Consider the following 18,616-nt stretch of genomic DNA (forward strand, 5'->3'; position numbering starts at 1 on the left):
AACCACATACCTACATCTTTATTCTAAGTATACAATGAAACATGAGCCACATACAGTTCAAATTAATCATAGCAGAGAAGAACCAACTATATCTTGATAGAATATACAATAAGAGATTTGTGAATGAACTGTCCTACAGTCTGCAAAAAATGAATCAATAGCAATTAATAGTTCCATGAGTTTCTTTAGTATCTGAAAATAAATTACTTTTAAATATATAAAAATGTATATTTTTCAACAATAAAGAATACAACATTTTTTTTAAATACATAAAATGGAATAAGAGTAATCACATTTAAGAATATTAATAATTTTCATTCTTTGAATAATTACTGAATCATAGAGATTGTCTTATATCACTAGGTATTTTACGTAAATATGTGTCATGTTCAGATGCTTTAGCAGTAGCAAGAACTCCAGCAGTATTTTCATGCGGTGTATCTTTTGAGTAATCATAAAAATTACCATGTAGATCAGTTAATTTACCACCCATTGCTGCTAACACTGCTTCTGGAGCACAGGTATCCCATCTTTTACAGCCTTTACTCGCAAAGACATAGGCATGTGCCTTACCTTCCATAAGTAAGAGTACCTAAAACAATTAGAATATATAAATTTAACAATCATCACAAAAATCGCACAGGTTGTTTATTTGCATTTTTAAATTGATTAGGTTTTTTTTTTGATAAATTTACTTTAAACATTTATTTAAGAAGGCAAGAAACAACTGACCTTAAATTTATTAGTTACTGGCACAAATACAGAAAATTACAACATAGATAACACAAAAACAAAACAAAAATTGCAATGCACTGACCTAAAAAACAGAATATCAATTTTTCTGTGCTCCTAGCCAATAGGTTTCAAAGGTACAATAAACAAGGCAAAGAAGCTTGTACTCAGCCAGGATTTGTTAACTACGAAATCTGTTCTGAATGAAATACTTAGTAAAATGTTGCTTGAAGCAGCAAAACAAAATGTGTATCAACCTTTGCCGACAACATATAACAAAATATTAAAGGTAATAATTACCATATATATTATCAGAGTGAGATAATTGCTGTAAGAATTTTTCACTTGTTGATTATGTTTCAAATAGTAAGATTGGATTTGAATATCATAATGTATGAGGATGCTCCAGTATCTTCTCTATAGGTAACTGTGATGTTACAGTTGACTATATCTTGATTTTGTTGAGCAGATATTTCTGTTGTCTTGTTGACAGATATTAATAGTGATTATTGTATTTCATTATAATATTTACCCTACAGACAAACGTCAATTAAAAATTTAATGGAAAAATAAAAATTTAATTTAAAGAAAATCTGAAAATACAGATGACATAAATTAATTAAACAGGATTACAATAAGAAATATAACTGCAATGAATTGAAAAAAATAGAAGAATTTTTCAAATGGTTGATCTCATTAAAGATAGATATACAATAATTTACAAGTATTAGAAATAAACAATATAATATTAGACTTTAACAGTGAGAAAAAATAATAATTATAAATGTAAATACACAGTGAATGAATGAATGAGGAGAAAGGGTAAATTTTGAACATTATGAACTGTTTAAATTGGCATAAATGTTTTAGCACATGCTACTAATAATGATGGCAATGCATTCATCTCCCAATACTGATGGTGATCCACCAATCTGCAAAGCTCTTATAACTAAAATTTTTATTTTGGTTCACAGATAGTTTTTTTATTACCTACTGAGATTATGTACATTATAAGGAGCTGCAGCATAAATTCAACTATAATGATGGTTTGAAAAATCTGTGCAAACATAAAAACCACTTAATTTTTTGAGATAAATCTTTTTTATTTCTCAACATAGTCTCCTTTTAAGCTCATTTCAATCAACAAACTGGAACAACATAGGATTGTTCCAGTTTGTTGATCCCTTCCAAATAATAGGATTGTTCCAACTAAGTAAAATGGGAATTTTTTCCTACAATCACCTCTTTGTTTTAATAAAATCTCCTTCGTGTCATGTTGGGGAATAAATAGTAGTTCAAAGGAGCCAAATTAGGAGAACAGGCGACATGCCGAATAAGTTTAAATTCTAACTCTTATCAATTTTGTGCCACAACTGCAACGGAGTGAGCAGGTGCATTATCATAATGGAAAAGGATTGTAGGCCAATCTGGATGTTTTTCTTGCGACTCAATTTTCAATGATGCATAGCATTTTCCTGTAATCGTTGAACCTTTTTCTAAACAATCAATGAGGATTACCTCTTGTGAATCCCAAAAGACATTCGCCATACCTTCCCAGCTGAAGGAAGAGCCTTCACCTTCTTTGGTACAGAGTTCCTGTTGGTAACCCATCGTTTGGATCATTCCTTGGTCTCAAGTGTGTAGTGGTGTATCCATGTATCATCTAAAGTGATGAAATAACACTTAAAATCCTGTGGGTTTTGCTTAAACAGCCGTAAACTGCCCACAGATTATCTCACATAATTTCTTTGGTCGACTGTGAGCAATCACGGCATCCATCTTGCAAATAAATTTTTCATGTTGAAGTGTTGATGCAAAATATTATTCACCTATTCAGATGCCCAGCACTAGCAATTTCACACAATTTGACACATGACATGGCAATTTCACACATGATAATTTCTGGAGTAGTGACCTCAACAGGGTGTCCAGAAAATTCAGTCACTTGTGCTGAAATGACCTCTTAGAAAATTTTGAAAACACTTATAAACTGTTCTAATTGAAGGTACAGATTCACCATAATATTTATCAAGTTTTTCTTTCCTGAGGAGATTTGCCCTTCATAATGTTTAATCAACATGTAAAACTCTGTTTCATCCATTTTTTAGAATTGATCAACTTTCTTGATTCAAATGGACACCAAACAAAGAGAGATTAAAAGATCAGGTTAAAACTCTGTGTGTGCTAATTGAAAAGCCCCTCGATATGCACCAGTGGTGTCAACTCTTCGACTTTTCAAACTACCCTCGTAGCATTCAAGAATGTATTTACTCTAAGTGTAATGCAGATAAAATAAACAACTATTAAACATTAGTAATTTTATAAGACTAACAACAGGAATCAGAACTTCTCCAAAACTAATTTTGTTTTCTCAAGTGAGCTTTATACTCCCCCAGGGTAAAATTTTTCAAATATTTTTTTATTTATTTAGGTTTGAATTCCTTTCCCTGATTAACTGAAGCTGTATGGTGGATAAATTTAATTCAGATTATAAGTAGTGCCTTTATCTACTCCAATTTCTGATTTTTCTCTTCCATGGATCCCTTTGTTAGCCTTTTGAAAATTTTAACTATTAGTAACAAAAATAAATAGTGTAAAATCTAGTTATATTATGTGTGTATATTTAATTTTTAACATAAAAAGTTTTTTATTTGAAATATCTGATGAAGAACTCATACAAAAAATAAAAATATTAAAAGCAGTAAGTGTTACAATGTTTATTATTGATAATAATATTAGTTTTAATGAATTATGCTTAAATAAAATGTTGAGCCTAAAATTACATCTATTTTGTTCAAATCAGTTGATAATTGGCTGAGATATGGCTGAAATTGTTATCAAATAAATAATTATAATTTTTATCAAAATAATTATATAGCTGACAATTTTGTTGCTGTTTTCACTTCCTTCACTAACTGAATTAAAAATAAGTAATAATAGCTTTTACGAAAGTAATTGTTATTTAACAATTCAAAGAAAAGTAATAATAATCTTTGCCCAAAAACATCAATAAACAAAGTAATAAATTTATTAAAAATCAGTACAAATAAAAAAATGTATTAATAGTTTATTATTTAGGTTTTAGATACACTATAACTTTCTTTCATACATATGGTGAAAAATTTGAATTTACCATGTAGGCCAACAATTGTTTAAATTACATTTTCAAACTGGTCTCCACTGGCCTAGATACATACCTGACAACACCATATAGATTCCTGCCAATTGATGTGCTCAATCTCCATTTCTGTTTTAGACTGTTCAAAGCTATATAAATTCTTTCGACTAACTCTCCCAACGTTTCTGGTTTCCCAAACCATTATGCTCTCTATCTCTCATTCAGAGAAAGAAATCTAGTGGAGTACAGTCTGGTGATTGGGCAAGCTAATATATGAAACCATTGGCCTTCAATCAAACAATTTTATTTGGCACCTGTCAACCTATTTTCAAACTGATGTAAATGTTTCCTATTGATGTAAAAATGAAGAAGTTAATAATATGTTAAGAAATATTATTAGATTCTGTGCTGTGGTGAATTGCTGAGTTTACCTTTAGTCTTTAATGTGTACAACATGCACACACGCAAAGAAAGAAATAAATATATTAAATTATTATATAAATTATTATATTAAAGAAATAAATATATTATATTATATATATTACAAGTAATAAATATATAACAAGCATACACCTGACCACACGAGACATGTACTAACGAATCAGGATTTTCCACTAGTGATCCGTACATTCCGATGCCTGTTATTTGAGCACATATTACTTATTGTTGTATGGAATGAAATCACTCGGACTACTGGTGTTATGTGCTAAGTTAAAGAACACACACACACACACATACACACGCACATTAAAATCACCAAATGAGGATTATATTTTAACAGTACCTAATAATATGCACATAACATTGTTAACATACCTAATCCTGTGTTAGTTTTACCTAATCCTCTTCAATAGTTTTTGCTGCATATAGAATTACAAGTAAGAAAATATTTCAGCAAATTAGTTACATGAAAAAAGAGATTCTTTCTAGTTGAGGTGCTTATTGGATGAAATGCACGATTATAATAAATAAAAGCAAAATCATTGATTAACAATTATTTTTTCAAGACAGCACAGAAATATTAATTCTAAATTTTTGGGAAATTTATGTATTGAATCACAAAAGTGTACTGACCAATGTCCTAAAAAGATTTGAAAACTACATCTTAGTTTAGACACAATATTCCGGATAGAATAAACTATAAGAATTAAACTTAATTTTGTTCAATAAACAATAAAATAGTGTGCTGGAATTAATAATTAATCAAAATAAACACCAAAATAACAAACTTAATATAAAACTTATTTATAAGAAAAGTTTCTCAAATCCAAGGATTAATCAACAGTTACAATATAGATAATGCATTGTAACCATCACTGACAAGTAGATTTGATAGCTGTATGATCAACTGAATTAAATAGTGAATAGTGTAATTGTTAACTATTAAAATAAGTGTACTAATTTAGTTAGTTCATCAAACTCAAAATTTTCTGTGAAAAATTCAAAATTCATTATGTTCAAATTTGTTAATACAATATTTTTCAAGGGTTCAAGTTTATTAATACAGTGTATCCATAAAATAATAGTGGGGTTCTAAATGGTTATAGCTTCGGATCAAAGCATTGTAGAGATGAACTATACGCTAAATGAAAGAGAACAATCAAATTTCTAACCTGTTCAGTAGATTTTGATTTATGCTTCCTTAGTTGCCCTGCAGACATCAAGATGATATTCAGTCTCTTGACATACATGGCAGAAAACATTCGACATAATAGAAGAAACAGGTTCAGTAATCCTTTTTTTTGAACGGTCCAGATTCTGAACCTGAATGGAGCAAACTTGTGTTTTTACATAACCATAAAAACAAGAACACATGGGGGTAAGGTCCGGAAACATTTCTCGTCCGATCCATAGTTGAGGAAATGTTTTATTAAGAAAGTCCTGCACAATTGTGGCAAAATGTGGAAGAGCTCCATCTAACTGGAAAGTGGAATTCTCCGGTATTTGGGGCCTTCATACCCTTCTAATATATCCAGGAAGATGTTCCCCATTACTGTTTATTAAGCAAAGAAGAAGGGGCCAATAACTCTGTCTTGACCAATAGCTCAACACACATTCACTTTTTCACTGTCAATAACACTAACACTGTCACTTTTTCACTGATGTGACAAGTACATGCCAATGTACTTGTCCAGAAACATGAAATGTTGCTTCATCACTGAAAATGAAATCATTCTCCTCTAACCTATCCAGAATGTCTACAGTAAAATCTAATTGTTACACTTTGTCCTATAGATAAAGTTGTTGTAATGCCTGAATATTGTACACAGTGAAACGTCTTTTTAAAAAATTGTGAACAGTTGTGTTAGGAATACTCAACTGTCTAGAACGCTTCTACATGGATTTCTTCAGGCTATGCAAGAAAAGCAGTTTGCACTGCTTTAATTGTTTCATCAGACACTGATGGTCATCCTGGATGTGTTTGCTTCAGTAGGCTGCCTGTTTCTTTGATTAAATCACCAAATGTTACTTTCATGTAAGGCGTCTTCATTGTACACATGTACACACGATGGTATTCATGCATAACACACGTAACTGACTCAAACATAGCAAGCCACAACACATGTTGAACCTTCCTCTGCACTGCAAACATAATAACTAATGCGCTTGTGCTGCTTGCATTTACTAGAAAGAATCTACATGAACTTCTTTTTGCACACATAAACTTGGAGTGTTTCTCTTTCATTAAAAGTAAAGTTCAGCTCTCTACAATGCTTTGTTTCAAAGCTATAACCATTTAAAACACCACTATTATTTTATGGACACTGTATTATTATTTATTTTTAATAAAATCATCATAATATTTGAAACGGTCTTAATTTTATTTCTGTAGGATCATAATTCATACAGTATAAACTTACTTTATGGCCAGCACCTCCAACTCTGATTACTTCATCTGGATTTAAAGAATCAAGTGCAGCTTGAACAACAGGGGTAGCATGTGACCGTGTTGTTGTTACAATACATTTTCCTTCTGGAGGTGGTTTTGGGCTAAAACCACCAACTCCAATACCAATTATACCCCACAAAGTACGACCAACTTTATCACCTTTATGATTGTAAAAAGGTTGATGTATTACTCCAGCAACTGCTCTTTCCTTAACAGCAACCCCAATTAGTACAGTTACATGCTCAACAAGACCTAAAAAAACAAAATGAAATTTAAAAAGTTACAGATAATCATGATATAAATTGTAACATAGAAAAAGGCTTATACACATAATTCCAACTAATGAGAAATGGTAAAATATGAAATAACTCCTAGAGAAATATCACATGTAGTTATAAAAGAATTGATAATTACTGTAATTATTCATTACGACAGTAATTCAGGAACCCTGATTAATAACATGAGGAAAAATCATTCACACTTTACCATATATCAGTGATTAATTTCCAAATTGAATTCACTATGCTTAATTTGACACAAAAGAGCTTTTGATTTTATACAAAATGCAACTGCAAGAAATTATCAAAAAAAATTACAATGAAATTGTAAATCATACGGTAAGTCTCACAGATATCATTTCTTCCGTTCAAAAAGCAAAAATTTCTGTAATATAAATAAAACTGTTTTTAACAGAATGATGTGTTCCATTCCATGTTGAGCTGGTTGGTGCTGCACTCTAGCACCTACTAGTGCTGGCCGGTGAGTTAGTCTTGTACGACTATTCGAGAGCCAGATCCCACTCAGTGCGGTCATGATTTGTTTAATGTAACATTTCATTCTAGTCTAATGTGATCAGTCTTATTTAGAAGTTTAAAGTCTAATGTGGCTTATAGTTTTTATTGATAATGTTCAATGGTATTATTCTGACTGTGTCATTTATTCATTAGTCTAATGTGACTTGTATTTTTCAATATTCAAAAATGTCTAATGTGACAGATTAAATTTAATTATTCAAGAAGAATATGTTTTAGCTTATTTCATCATCTCAACCATCATTTCAAAATACAGTCCATACTCGCTCTACAACTTAAAAGATATTGATATCAAAAAAAGGTGACACTACATTTCTATTATAAAAATCAGTTATTAATTTAGAATTTTCTTTTAAAAAAAAACATATAACAAACAACAGATGTACAATAATAGATAATAAACAATGTTTAAGCATTCCATATAATAAGCAAAAAAAAGAAAAATTTGTTACAAAACTCTTACCAGCTCAATTTCATTTATATGTAATACACATCACATTTACAGAAATAATACAATTCTTATGATTATTCATTGTTTAATAAATGAAATCGAGCTGGTAAGAGTTTTGTAACAAATTTTTCTTTTTTTTTCTTATTATATGGGACGATTAAACATTGTTTATTATCTATTATTGTATATCTGTTGTCTATTACATATATTTAACATGTATTTTTTAAAAAACATTCTAAATTAATAACAGATTTTGATAATAAAAATGTAGTGTTTACCTTTTTTGTTATTAGTATTATTTGTTTTTAACAAAATAATACTAATAAATAAAACTGTTTTTTATTTATATTACAGAAATTTTTATTTTTTGAGCAGAAGAAAATGATATCTGCGAGACTCTTACCATACGGTTTACAATTTCATTGTAATTTTTTTTTGGTATCACTGTGTTTTGTTAGATTATTCTTTTATTTTTTTTTTAAATTTCTGATTGTTATCTTACGGATTTATTATTAAAATTTATTGCATTAGAACAAACAAACTGAATTTCACAGCCAATTTTTTTGCTGATAGTCACATCATTCACTTCATACTATATTTTCCTTTTTTAATAAAATTAGTATAATGACCTTTACAAATTGAAAATCTGTGATGTAATATTGCACTTAATACTTTGCAAGTGTAACCCTCGATTTTTATAGTTAAATTCGAGTTTACCAATTGAATTTATTTCTGTTTTCTTTATTCCTTTTTCAATAAAACTAGTATAATCTCTTGTAAGAAAAACACTTACTCATAAACTTAATTACATCTGCTTTTGTTTCTTCTTTTTGTAATTTATTCCTTTTTATTTTTTGAAGATGTCTATTTTTCTTTACTCAAAAGAGTTCTTTTCATGTTTTTATGATAAACTGATGAATCATATAAAACTATTAACTGTATTAATGCACTTTCTTAATTTTTCAGCGACCTCTGTAACATCTTCCTAGTCAAAAATCGCACTCTTCTTTAGTTTCTTTATTTAAAATCGAAACAAATTTTATTGATGATAATTAAAAATGCTGTATGCAGCATCAGTATCATCTTCTTTCATCCAATTTATTAAGTCTGATATTTGTTCATTCTATGATCCATGAAGGAATATTTTGATATATTTGTATTAACTATAATGTGAAACAATTGTTTTTCTTAAACATACATGCATTCAATAGCAGAAATCATTTTATAAATATTACAATGTTAAATATGAAAAAAAGAAACAAATGATTTTTGGGAAATCTAAAAATGGCCAAATGAAACAACTACAATCTTTTCAAATTTACGCACCAGTATGGTTAGAAATATACATTCACATTCAAATAAGTGTTAAATTCATTGTAAAAACCTTCTTTTAATAACCTTACTGAATAAAATATTCCTCGAAAAAAGCTGGGAAAGAATTAATTCCAGAAAGAATGATTCCAGAAGAAATGCAAATTACTTTCATTATTGAAGACTATTATTTTATTTTCAATAAGAGAAAATTTCAAATTTTAAGTATCTCTTCAAACATTAAAAGAAACAAAAATGAATAATTACCAGTAAATAACAAATAAAGAAGGTTAACAATAATAACAATGAAAATGTTTAGTGGTACTGAAATACTCTTAATCACAGAAATGTTACAGAGAGAGAGAGGTTGATGATGGACAGAAAAGCGACAAAAACAAACATCAGCTGAAAATTCTACATCAAATGGTGTCAGATTCAAGTTCTCATTATCACATTTTTCAAATATCTTTATTAAAATTTGCATATGAAGTGTGTTTCAATGTTTCAATTAAAAAAAGATTTTAACTAGTAACAACTTTAATCTAACCCATAAATAAATTAGCATAATACATCACCAAGCTTAAGTTTATACCTTGTGTATATTCAGCAGTGCCATCCAATGGGTCGACCCAAACAACCACCTGAAAAATAAAAATATTAGCTGAAATTACAAATTAATATCTATTATTATTGTAATATTTACATTATTAAAACTACTGTTGGAACAGAATAAGTAAAAGAAATCCATATGCTAAAGTTTAGTACTGTATAAAGATTTCTTACAAATTACTGGTTTACAGGTGACAAGAAGTAGAGCTTATTTTAAATTATAAATTTGAATTTATTTACTTTAAATTTACTTGTTATGTATTCTGGACACTCACCATTATCTAACATATCCGTTGCTTTATTTCAAATTTATAATTTTCATATGCATGGAGAATGTTGTATGTAAAAAAAGTTCTAAAACAGACTGCCACTAGCAACTTTTTTCTCATTAATCTTAAATAAACGGTAATGAATGAAACCATAATTTATGTTAGATTAAAAGAATTGCAGATTAATATTTGACGTATAAGCAAGTTATTTGGCATAGATTGTTAGTTGTTCTGGAAATATAAAAATAAAAAATAGATCTTTAACCCTTCGTGGGCAACGATGTTTTATGGCTATGGGCGGAAAACATTTTCAAAAAAAAAGTTCATGCAAAAACCATTTAAAGTAAGTTAAAGCATGCATTCATGTATAAAAACAACATAAACCTTATGTTTTTGCTGAATTCTACCACTAATCTGGTTAAGGAACACTGTTAAATTATCTCAAAAGCAAAAGCTTATGCAAAAATGGCACAAGTCTCACTGAGCGCACTAGAATTTGCAAACTATAGGTAATGATTTTGGTTATGTTTTACATTGAGTTCTTTTTATGTAAAAGACACTGAATAATAATATGTAACAATAATAACATTGATAATATAATAACAATAGCAATTTTGAAGAAGTAGTGCACCTAGGCAGGGAATGGTATAATATGGTTTTATTATAACAATATAAATATTTTTATTGATTTCCTTCTGAATTTTTGTCATGAAAATTTTGTTTGAATTCAAACGAAGCAAGCCAAAAATGGAGTTTTAGACGAAACAGTTTGTAAACAAATTACTTAAAAATGAGCAAAAAACACGAAAAAAATAATGCACACATCTTGTTACACATGCACGGTCATTGAATTCATCTGATAACTGAAATAAAATGGTTCCTAATCATGTTGCATCAGGAATTCCTGTTTCAAAATGACTGAAAGAATATCTCCTGCCATCTCTTGAAATTTATATGTAACTACATAAAGACATATAGCTAGTCACATTCAGAGACTCATATATGGGTTTCCACCCTCCAGCATAAGTGCAGGTAGCCCATATATGAGTTTCTGCCCATGAAGGGTTAATCTCACACCTGGTATCCAAATCAAAATTAAAATAATATAAAAAAGCTTGGTGTCCATAAACAATGTGAAAGATATTTTCAAAATCGATACTCGAGAAATTCCTTAGGTTTATTTCCTAAAAGGTTTTGATAACTTATATATAATAGCTGAAAGATGTACTATAACACAGAGAACTACTTCATGGAGAGTATATATTTAATTTGACAAGAGAAGGTATTGATGTAATTTTGAACTAAATTTTACAATCATACTAAAAAGCATAAATACATTCATTTAAAGTTAGAAGAAAAACAAGGATCAATCAATTAATATATAAGTATCAGAACCATTAAATCTATAATTATCTAACAATTAAATCCTATACCATTTTAATTAAACAATATTATTAGTACTGTGTACATTAGACAAGGCCTTACATCACTCTCATTTACAGACTGTAATTCTTCAGGGCAGTTTAGCTTTAATACTTGTTCGTCACTATCAGTAACAATCCACTCAGGTGGTACATTACAAGAGGACTGGCCTTCTTCACCAATAATAGTTACTCCTGGATACTGCTTAGATAATGAAGCAATAATGCAGCGCTGAGCTGCTCTGTCTGCTTCTGTCTGCAAGTCATTCTTTCCCTGAAAACAAATGAAAATTAGTACTCATTCATGTAATTACAACAATAATAGTATTTAACAAATTTTACAAGTTGATTTTTTTATAATTAGGTTTTTTTTTACAGTGTTTCACTTTTACCATAAAGAATGGATATATCTTACGTTAGCAGAATGCCACTTGAAATGTTCAATACTTTTTTTTTACATTAAGTAAAGCTTACAACAGCATCCTTTACCTTAAATTTATATTTTCCAACTTTTTTAAATGAGAAAACAGGAAAATTCTTCTCAATTATTTTACTTTGTAATTTAACAATCAAAGATAGGTTGTCTATTTTTGTACAAACTCAAAATTCACAAAATCACTTTGATATATATATAATGATTTCTGATTGTTTTAATCCCTTTTCAAGATTGGTTTTTGTAAAATTTGCAAGGATAAGCACAGAATCAGTATGATCCACACTGCACAAGTACAACCATTAACTAAAACCATACTCTCTGAGAAGTTATGGAGGAATTAGACAGCAATCAAAATACAAATGTTATACATGTACAACCCAAGCAGTATCAATTTTTACAAAATAAAAATTACCTTTTCAACAATTCCCAAATCGCCTTTGCTCATTACATCAAGAACAATTTTACCAGCTCTGTTTGCTGCTATTATGGATGAAGCTACTAGGCGAATTAGTAGAGGAGCACTTTGTGCCATTATTTATCTGAAATGAATAAAATATTAAGTATACAAATCAAAATATTTGTGGAAATGAAAATCATAAATAGCATTCAATTATACAAGTGAATAGTAAAGCAACTTTACATCACCCAACTAAATGATGTAATTATTTGTTGTATGTGTATGTGTGTGTGTGTGTGTGTGTGTGTGTGTGCGCGCGTATACAAGCATTATAACAATTTTTGAAACTCCATAATCGTTTCGCAAGCCCGACTAATCGTTTTGGAGAAAATCATTAAAATAACATTTGCTTTCGTTTTTGTATGTTTTAAAATAATTTTCTCCTCATGGGCAAAACACATTAAAAAATATACAAATAATAATGACATACATTACAAAGCGAACGGCGATTTTTATTAACTAATAACACTAAATAAATCATTAAAATGCAGAAAAGTTAATGAAGCTTTTACTCGTACACTCTAAAACGGAATAAGCATGTTTTACTGTCATAAATAAATAAATATATGATCGTTACTTACCGATGCTGAAAATTTTAATTTATCTGTAATCTAAGCGGTTTAATTACCGATAAACGCCTCTAATAACTTCGTCTATATCCACCAGATAACGCAGATTACCAGGTGTGTAAAACACACTTTCACTTCACTAATTGCACCAACATTAAGACCTTGAAAATAATTACATTGCGAATACCCTAACCAAAAAAATATATATTTATTAAAACAGAAACTTTGTTATATTCAAAGTATTCCTTTTCAACATCGTCGATACTCTGTAATTATTGAGTAGTACCGATATGTTGAGAATCGAAACACATCGAAGATGTTTTTGTAATCGATATCTAAAACGAATTTTTAATCGATATATTATATCTCGAATCGCATGCTGTAACGATGGGCTGCAGGTTATGTCACATATCAGTTTTGTTCAAAAGCAGAATTGCGTTGTTATTGCACCTGTTGTCATAGTTTGTCAATCCATTATTAGGACTATTGATTTTATTTTTAATTTCGGTTATGTTAAGTAATAAAAATTTTTCGCTTTCATGAACTCTGTAGCATCAGTTTACACCATCATATAATTTTGCAATTTGTGTTTGAAATGGACACAATTCGTGATGCACATTATTTTTTGTTGCCTTCACAAGGTAATGTGTATTGTTTAACGAAGATTTGCCAAACCAATGGTGTGAATAAGGTTTTATTTGCGTCTTTGCGAAGGAAAATCTATATGCTTGATTATAATGATAACGTAGATGGGTGTTTAAAACCAGCTGTTAGAGAGATTTTATTTACTTACATTCCTAGTAAGTTGTAATTTTATATACATCGTATAACCTCTTTTTATTTTTAATTATATAATGTATTCTGTAATGTGCTAGTATGATTCTGAAGCATGAAAAGCAGTTAATAATAGTTTAATATAAACTTACTGCCTGAATACATTCAGAAAGAAATATAATTTTCGTTTTGATTAATTATATGAAAGGTCATTAAACTGCATTACCCTTCAAATTTGATGGTTCTGCATTTTCTGAATCATCTCTGAAAATATTGTCTCCAGAATTGAATGTTATACAGAAAGGTTGCAATGTCAAAATTTGATGTAAAATAATTTGGTTCTCGTAGATTACTAAAGTTATCGTCCAATTTCACACCACGTGCTGTTTTGTCAAAGCAAAAAAAAAATTTTTTAGGTTTGTATCAGGCATGACAAATACATCACACCAATGATTGCAATGTATTTATACTGTTATGTAATTTTAATTAAAGATTGTTCTACATAAGTTCAGTCTCTATCAGATAAGAAATATTTGTTCAAAGAAATTATTAGCCAAATGAAATTTTTTTAATAATGAATTATGCCTGCTTATTTATCATTACCCAGTTAGGCAATTTTTATTTATAATTTAAATTGTAAAAAAGATTTTATTGTACATGTACTTATTTTATTAATATACGAATTCCACCTTCTCCAGATTTTAGTATTTTATTTTTAATTTCATGATAGCAAAAGACCACCAATTCACAATGTTAAAGGGAAGAAAATGAAATATTCTTTCTAAAAACTTGTTCTGTTTAGGGAAAAGAAACAGTAGAAAATCTCATCAGTATTACATGATATATGCGAAATATGCATATTACAAGGTATACATTGGAATAGAAAACAGTTTTCAGTTTCTTACGAGGCATAAAACAGACTAATGAAAAATCTGCCATATTAGCTTAACATAATAAATCTGAATTTGTGAGCAAATCAAATTAGATTTTTTGACATTTCATAGCTTTCCAGTTAATGTTATATACTTTTTAAATGTTTTATAATAATCATTAAAAAATATAAAAAAATAGAAAGGACTAAATTAAATAATAGTGTCAGCTTATGCAAATTTTTATGGTATGCACCATATTTAGCCCATGGGGAACAGTTGAAAATTTTCCACGCAAGCTGCATTCTAGCAAAGCCCTTTGCTAACCTGCAAAGTGGGTTTCCTCATAATTGTACAGAAGAATAATACCACCCTTCTTTAGTTTACTGACACTGTTTTTTTGGATTAACCTTCAATACTAAGACTTCTTTAGAATTTCATAATAAACTTCTGATAGTTACAGTTCAGATTTCATAAACTCTGCCAGAATAAATTAATTGTTCAAAATGAATATACTTATGGCTTGGTAGATAATGTGTATCAGTTTCTTAATAAATGATGCAACATTTATTAACTTCACCCATGACTCTCATCCCCATACACAATTAATCTGAGATATTAATTATCATTTTTATTCTAGCACTCAAGGAAAACTTAAGTAATGCTGTCATAATTTTGATTTGAATTCTGTCTGTTTTAATTGTTAATAATCTTATGAATTTCATGAAGATTTATGTATGTGGTATATTTTTGAATGTGCAAATAAAATGTTAGTAGTTTTCTGTTGATTGAAATATGAATGATTTTTCTTGTTTATTCAAAACAAGCTTCAGAAAATTTTAATAAAGCAGAAAATTTTTGTTATCTTAGTAATTTATTAGCTGAAGAAGATAATAATTTATTTAATTTTGTTGAAAGCTTATTGTCAACAATTACTAAACTAAGAGTTATGTCCCTGTTTCTAGATAATTGTGCTATCATTATTGTTATTGTCATGAATTAAGTTTTAATTTATTTATATAATTTGTTATTTTTTTTATCTTATTCTCCATTCCTTTCTGTTGTGACTTATTAACCATTTATTAGCATAACATTCCCAAAAGAGACAAAATTAGATTTTTACAAGTTTTATAGCTTTACCAGTAGTTGTTATTACTATTTCTCTTTTAAAAACTATTAAAATGATTAAGATTGTACAAAGGATTGCTAATTTGTGTTAATTAAATTATTTAAATCTTACGGATTTCATTGTAGAAGTCAACTTTGAGTCAAACTTTCAATCAAAATCATCTTACTTTCCAGCATTTTTCAGTATTTCTTTCAGGATGATTTGAAATTAATCATAAGAATCTTAGCCAAAATAATTTTTTTTATATAATATTATTACAAGGGGAGATTTCGAAAATAATAACTGCATTTCTGACTTGCAAATAAAAATGGGCATTTACTTTAAATAGTTCATATTCAATCCTTAGATTGAATATGAACTATTGGAACTATGAAATATTGAGCTATGGAACTAGAACACATTGTTACTCAAACAATAAATCGTAAAGAAACTTAACATTTTTTCTTTTTCTTTATGGAAAATTGATGAAAAGTTTAATTATAAACTTAATTACAAAAATGATCTTTTATTAATAGTGGTGCATTCATGTCAAGCTGGGTAGAATGAATAAAATGTCTTGAATATATCACTAGATGTTACTGTTAAGGAAACTAACAATAACAAGCTGCTTGTGCAATTAACATAATTGAAAGCTTCTGATGAATATAGTCCTTTATATCACAGGAGCTTTGTATTGTTACAGTCTTCAATATCATTACTAAGACAGCTAATGAGATCTTTTTAACTTTGTAAGTTGATGTATACCTTTCTAATATGGAACAGTAATAGGCATTGTATATATTGCTTGTTATCATTAAGAAAGTATTTGAAGAGTAAACGGGAAGAATTTTCAAAAAAAATAAAAATGGAGGTATAGATAACATCACACTCCTTGTTTGTTCATCACTTGGATATCAATTAAGGTGTACGCAGATAAAATATAACATCACTGAATAACAAATGCCAATGACTTCAACATGCCTTCATGTTTTAGTTAGTTTCTACATGTTTAGTTAGATGCTATATATTTAGAAACTAAAGAGACACTATTAATTTATGGAATTAATAGATAATTCTACTTTATTTATTGTTGTTTATGATGGAAATTAATTTTGTGTCAAATTAATTTGTCAAGGCTAACCTTGTTTGAGACCAGAACATTCTAGATGAAAAACAGAGAGCCTTCAATTGGGGCTAGCAAGTGATAGAGTTATTTTTTAGTTCATTCAGGTTTTCTTTTACAAAACTTTATATTTTTTAAATATATTAATGTTTTACAAGTTGGATCTTGAAGGAATATTAACTTAAATTATGGAACATCTTTTTCGGCTGAAATTTTAATGTCATAATATTTTCTACTTCAGTTGGGTTAAAGTAAACTTATACTTTATTTGGTTTTGAATTTATCAGTATTAAAAAAACTCATTTTACTTTACAAATGTGAAATTTTAATCATGATTATTGTATCTTCATAAATTTTGGTTTTTAATTTATAACAGTGGTATTACAAAATATAGAATAAAATTATTGGAATCTCTAAGTAGTTATATTTAATTAAATAACAGAAATGGGAATATGTTTAACTTGCATAGAAAGTTATAGAACTAAAAACTTTTAAATTTTTCTGTAAAGTTTGTGTTTTTTTTTTAATCTCCGGGATCACTGTTAGGTATTGTTTCAGAGGATGAGATGAATGACAAGTAGCGTGTAAAAATGCCATGCCTGACTGGGATTCGAACCCAGGACCTCCAGATGAAAGGCCGAGACACTACCACTCGCACCGCAGAGGTCGGCTTTTTATGACTGCTATCATTCTTCTATTTACCCCTTCAATTATTATTGTATTATATTCATTAGTTAGTTAAAAATTGTAAATAATTTTAAATGTTGCAAAAGTAAAACTGGTTAAGCATTACTTTATTTTTACTGTTATTGTATATTCGTAATTATCCCTTATTTGAAAAATCCTTTTTTTAATGTAAATTTAAATTTGATAAATTCATTTTTCCAAATTAATATTCAATTTATATTTGTTTAGACGGAGCAGAAATAATTTCACTGGATGCCTATAACAGGTCAACTGTTTGTGATGATTTTTTTATTGGTATTACAATAATTAAGGTAAGTTTAAAAATGAACTTTGTTTTATCTTATAAAAATTAAACACACCTTGTGTTTAGGCACTTCTTATATATAATGCAAATATATATAAGGCAATGTTTGTATGTGTGTCCGCTATAGACTATAAAACTTCTGGACCGATTTACATGTGGGGTTTTGCAAAATGGTCCGGATTGTCCAGAGAAGGTTTAAAAATATTGAAATCCTCAATCTGACCACTAGAAAGAAAGTTAAGGCTACTTTGAACCGACTACTATGTTTAGAGAATAGTTTGAATTAAATCCGATAGTTAGTGCTGTTTTCACAATTGGATTTATTTAAATTCTGACTTTTATAAAGTGAAAGATTAAATTTTGTGAAGTTTGGTAATGTTTTGTAAGTTTCTTAATGTTCAGTATTAATTGTGATGATTTTGCAGCCATATCTATTTTCATTAAAAAGTTATTTTCCACCGAGTACAGTGTTTAGAGAATGGTTTAGATTAAATCCGATTGGTAGTGCTGTTGTTTTGCCAGTTGGATTTATTTACATTCTGATTTTTGTAAAGTGAATGGTTAAATTTTGTGCAAGTTCTGTAATGTTCAGTTTTTAATTTTTTATCTAACTTTCAATTGTGTTCATTTAATCTATATATATATATATATATATATACTCAGATCTAGCAATAGT

General features: G+C 28.6%; 2 protein-coding genes across 2 annotated transcripts in view; one reads left to right on the forward strand and one right to left on the reverse strand.

Annotated features, from left to right (window-relative positions):
* Positions 1-207: 207 nt before the first annotated feature.
* LOC142325360 (3'(2'),5'-bisphosphate nucleotidase 1) lies at positions 208-13,305 on the reverse strand. Its single transcript, XM_075367036.1, has 6 exons — positions 13,088-13,305; positions 12,462-12,588; positions 11,678-11,887; positions 9,907-9,955; positions 6,712-6,992; positions 208-592 (listed from the first exon to the last, which is right to left on the reverse strand). Exons 2-6 carry the CDS (start codon positions 12,579-12,581, stop codon positions 338-340), a joined length of 915 nt encoding a protein of 304 aa, XP_075223151.1. The 5' UTR covers positions 12,582-12,588; positions 13,088-13,305; the 3' UTR covers positions 208-337.
* A 159-nt stretch (positions 13,306-13,464) lies between these two features.
* Positions 13,465-18,616, forward strand: part of LOC142325359 (KICSTOR complex protein kaptin-like) — a 45,949-nt gene continuing 40,797 nt past the window's right edge. The window contains exons 1-2 of the mRNA XM_075367035.1: positions 13,465-13,875; positions 17,865-17,947. Of these exons, the coding sequence (XP_075223150.1) occupies positions 13,671-13,875; positions 17,865-17,947 (288 nt within the window). The 5' untranslated portion in view covers positions 13,465-13,670. The remainder of the gene's footprint in view (positions 13,876-17,864; positions 17,948-18,616) is intronic.

This window comes from Lycorma delicatula, chromosome 5 (assembly GCF_047948215.1).
Source record: "Lycorma delicatula isolate Av1 chromosome 5, ASM4794821v1, whole genome shotgun sequence".
NCBI lineage: Eukaryota > Metazoa > Arthropoda > Insecta > Hemiptera > Fulgoridae > Lycorma > Lycorma delicatula.

Bases quoted from the DNA above. Each gene is read 5' to 3' on its own strand.
- LOC142325360 (XM_075367036.1), bottom strand. From the start codon at position 12,581: ATGGCACAAAGTGCTCCTCTACTAATTCGCCTAGTAGCTTCATCCATA. The intron at 9,956-11,677 runs GTAAGGCCTTGT...TTTATTTTTCAG, and splicing joins AGTCTGTAAATGAGAGTGAT to GTGGTTGTTTGGGTCGACCC. The intron at 6,993-9,906 runs GTATAAACTTAA...TTGTTTTTTTAG, and splicing joins CACTGCTGAATATACACAAG to GTCTTGTTGAGCATGTAACT.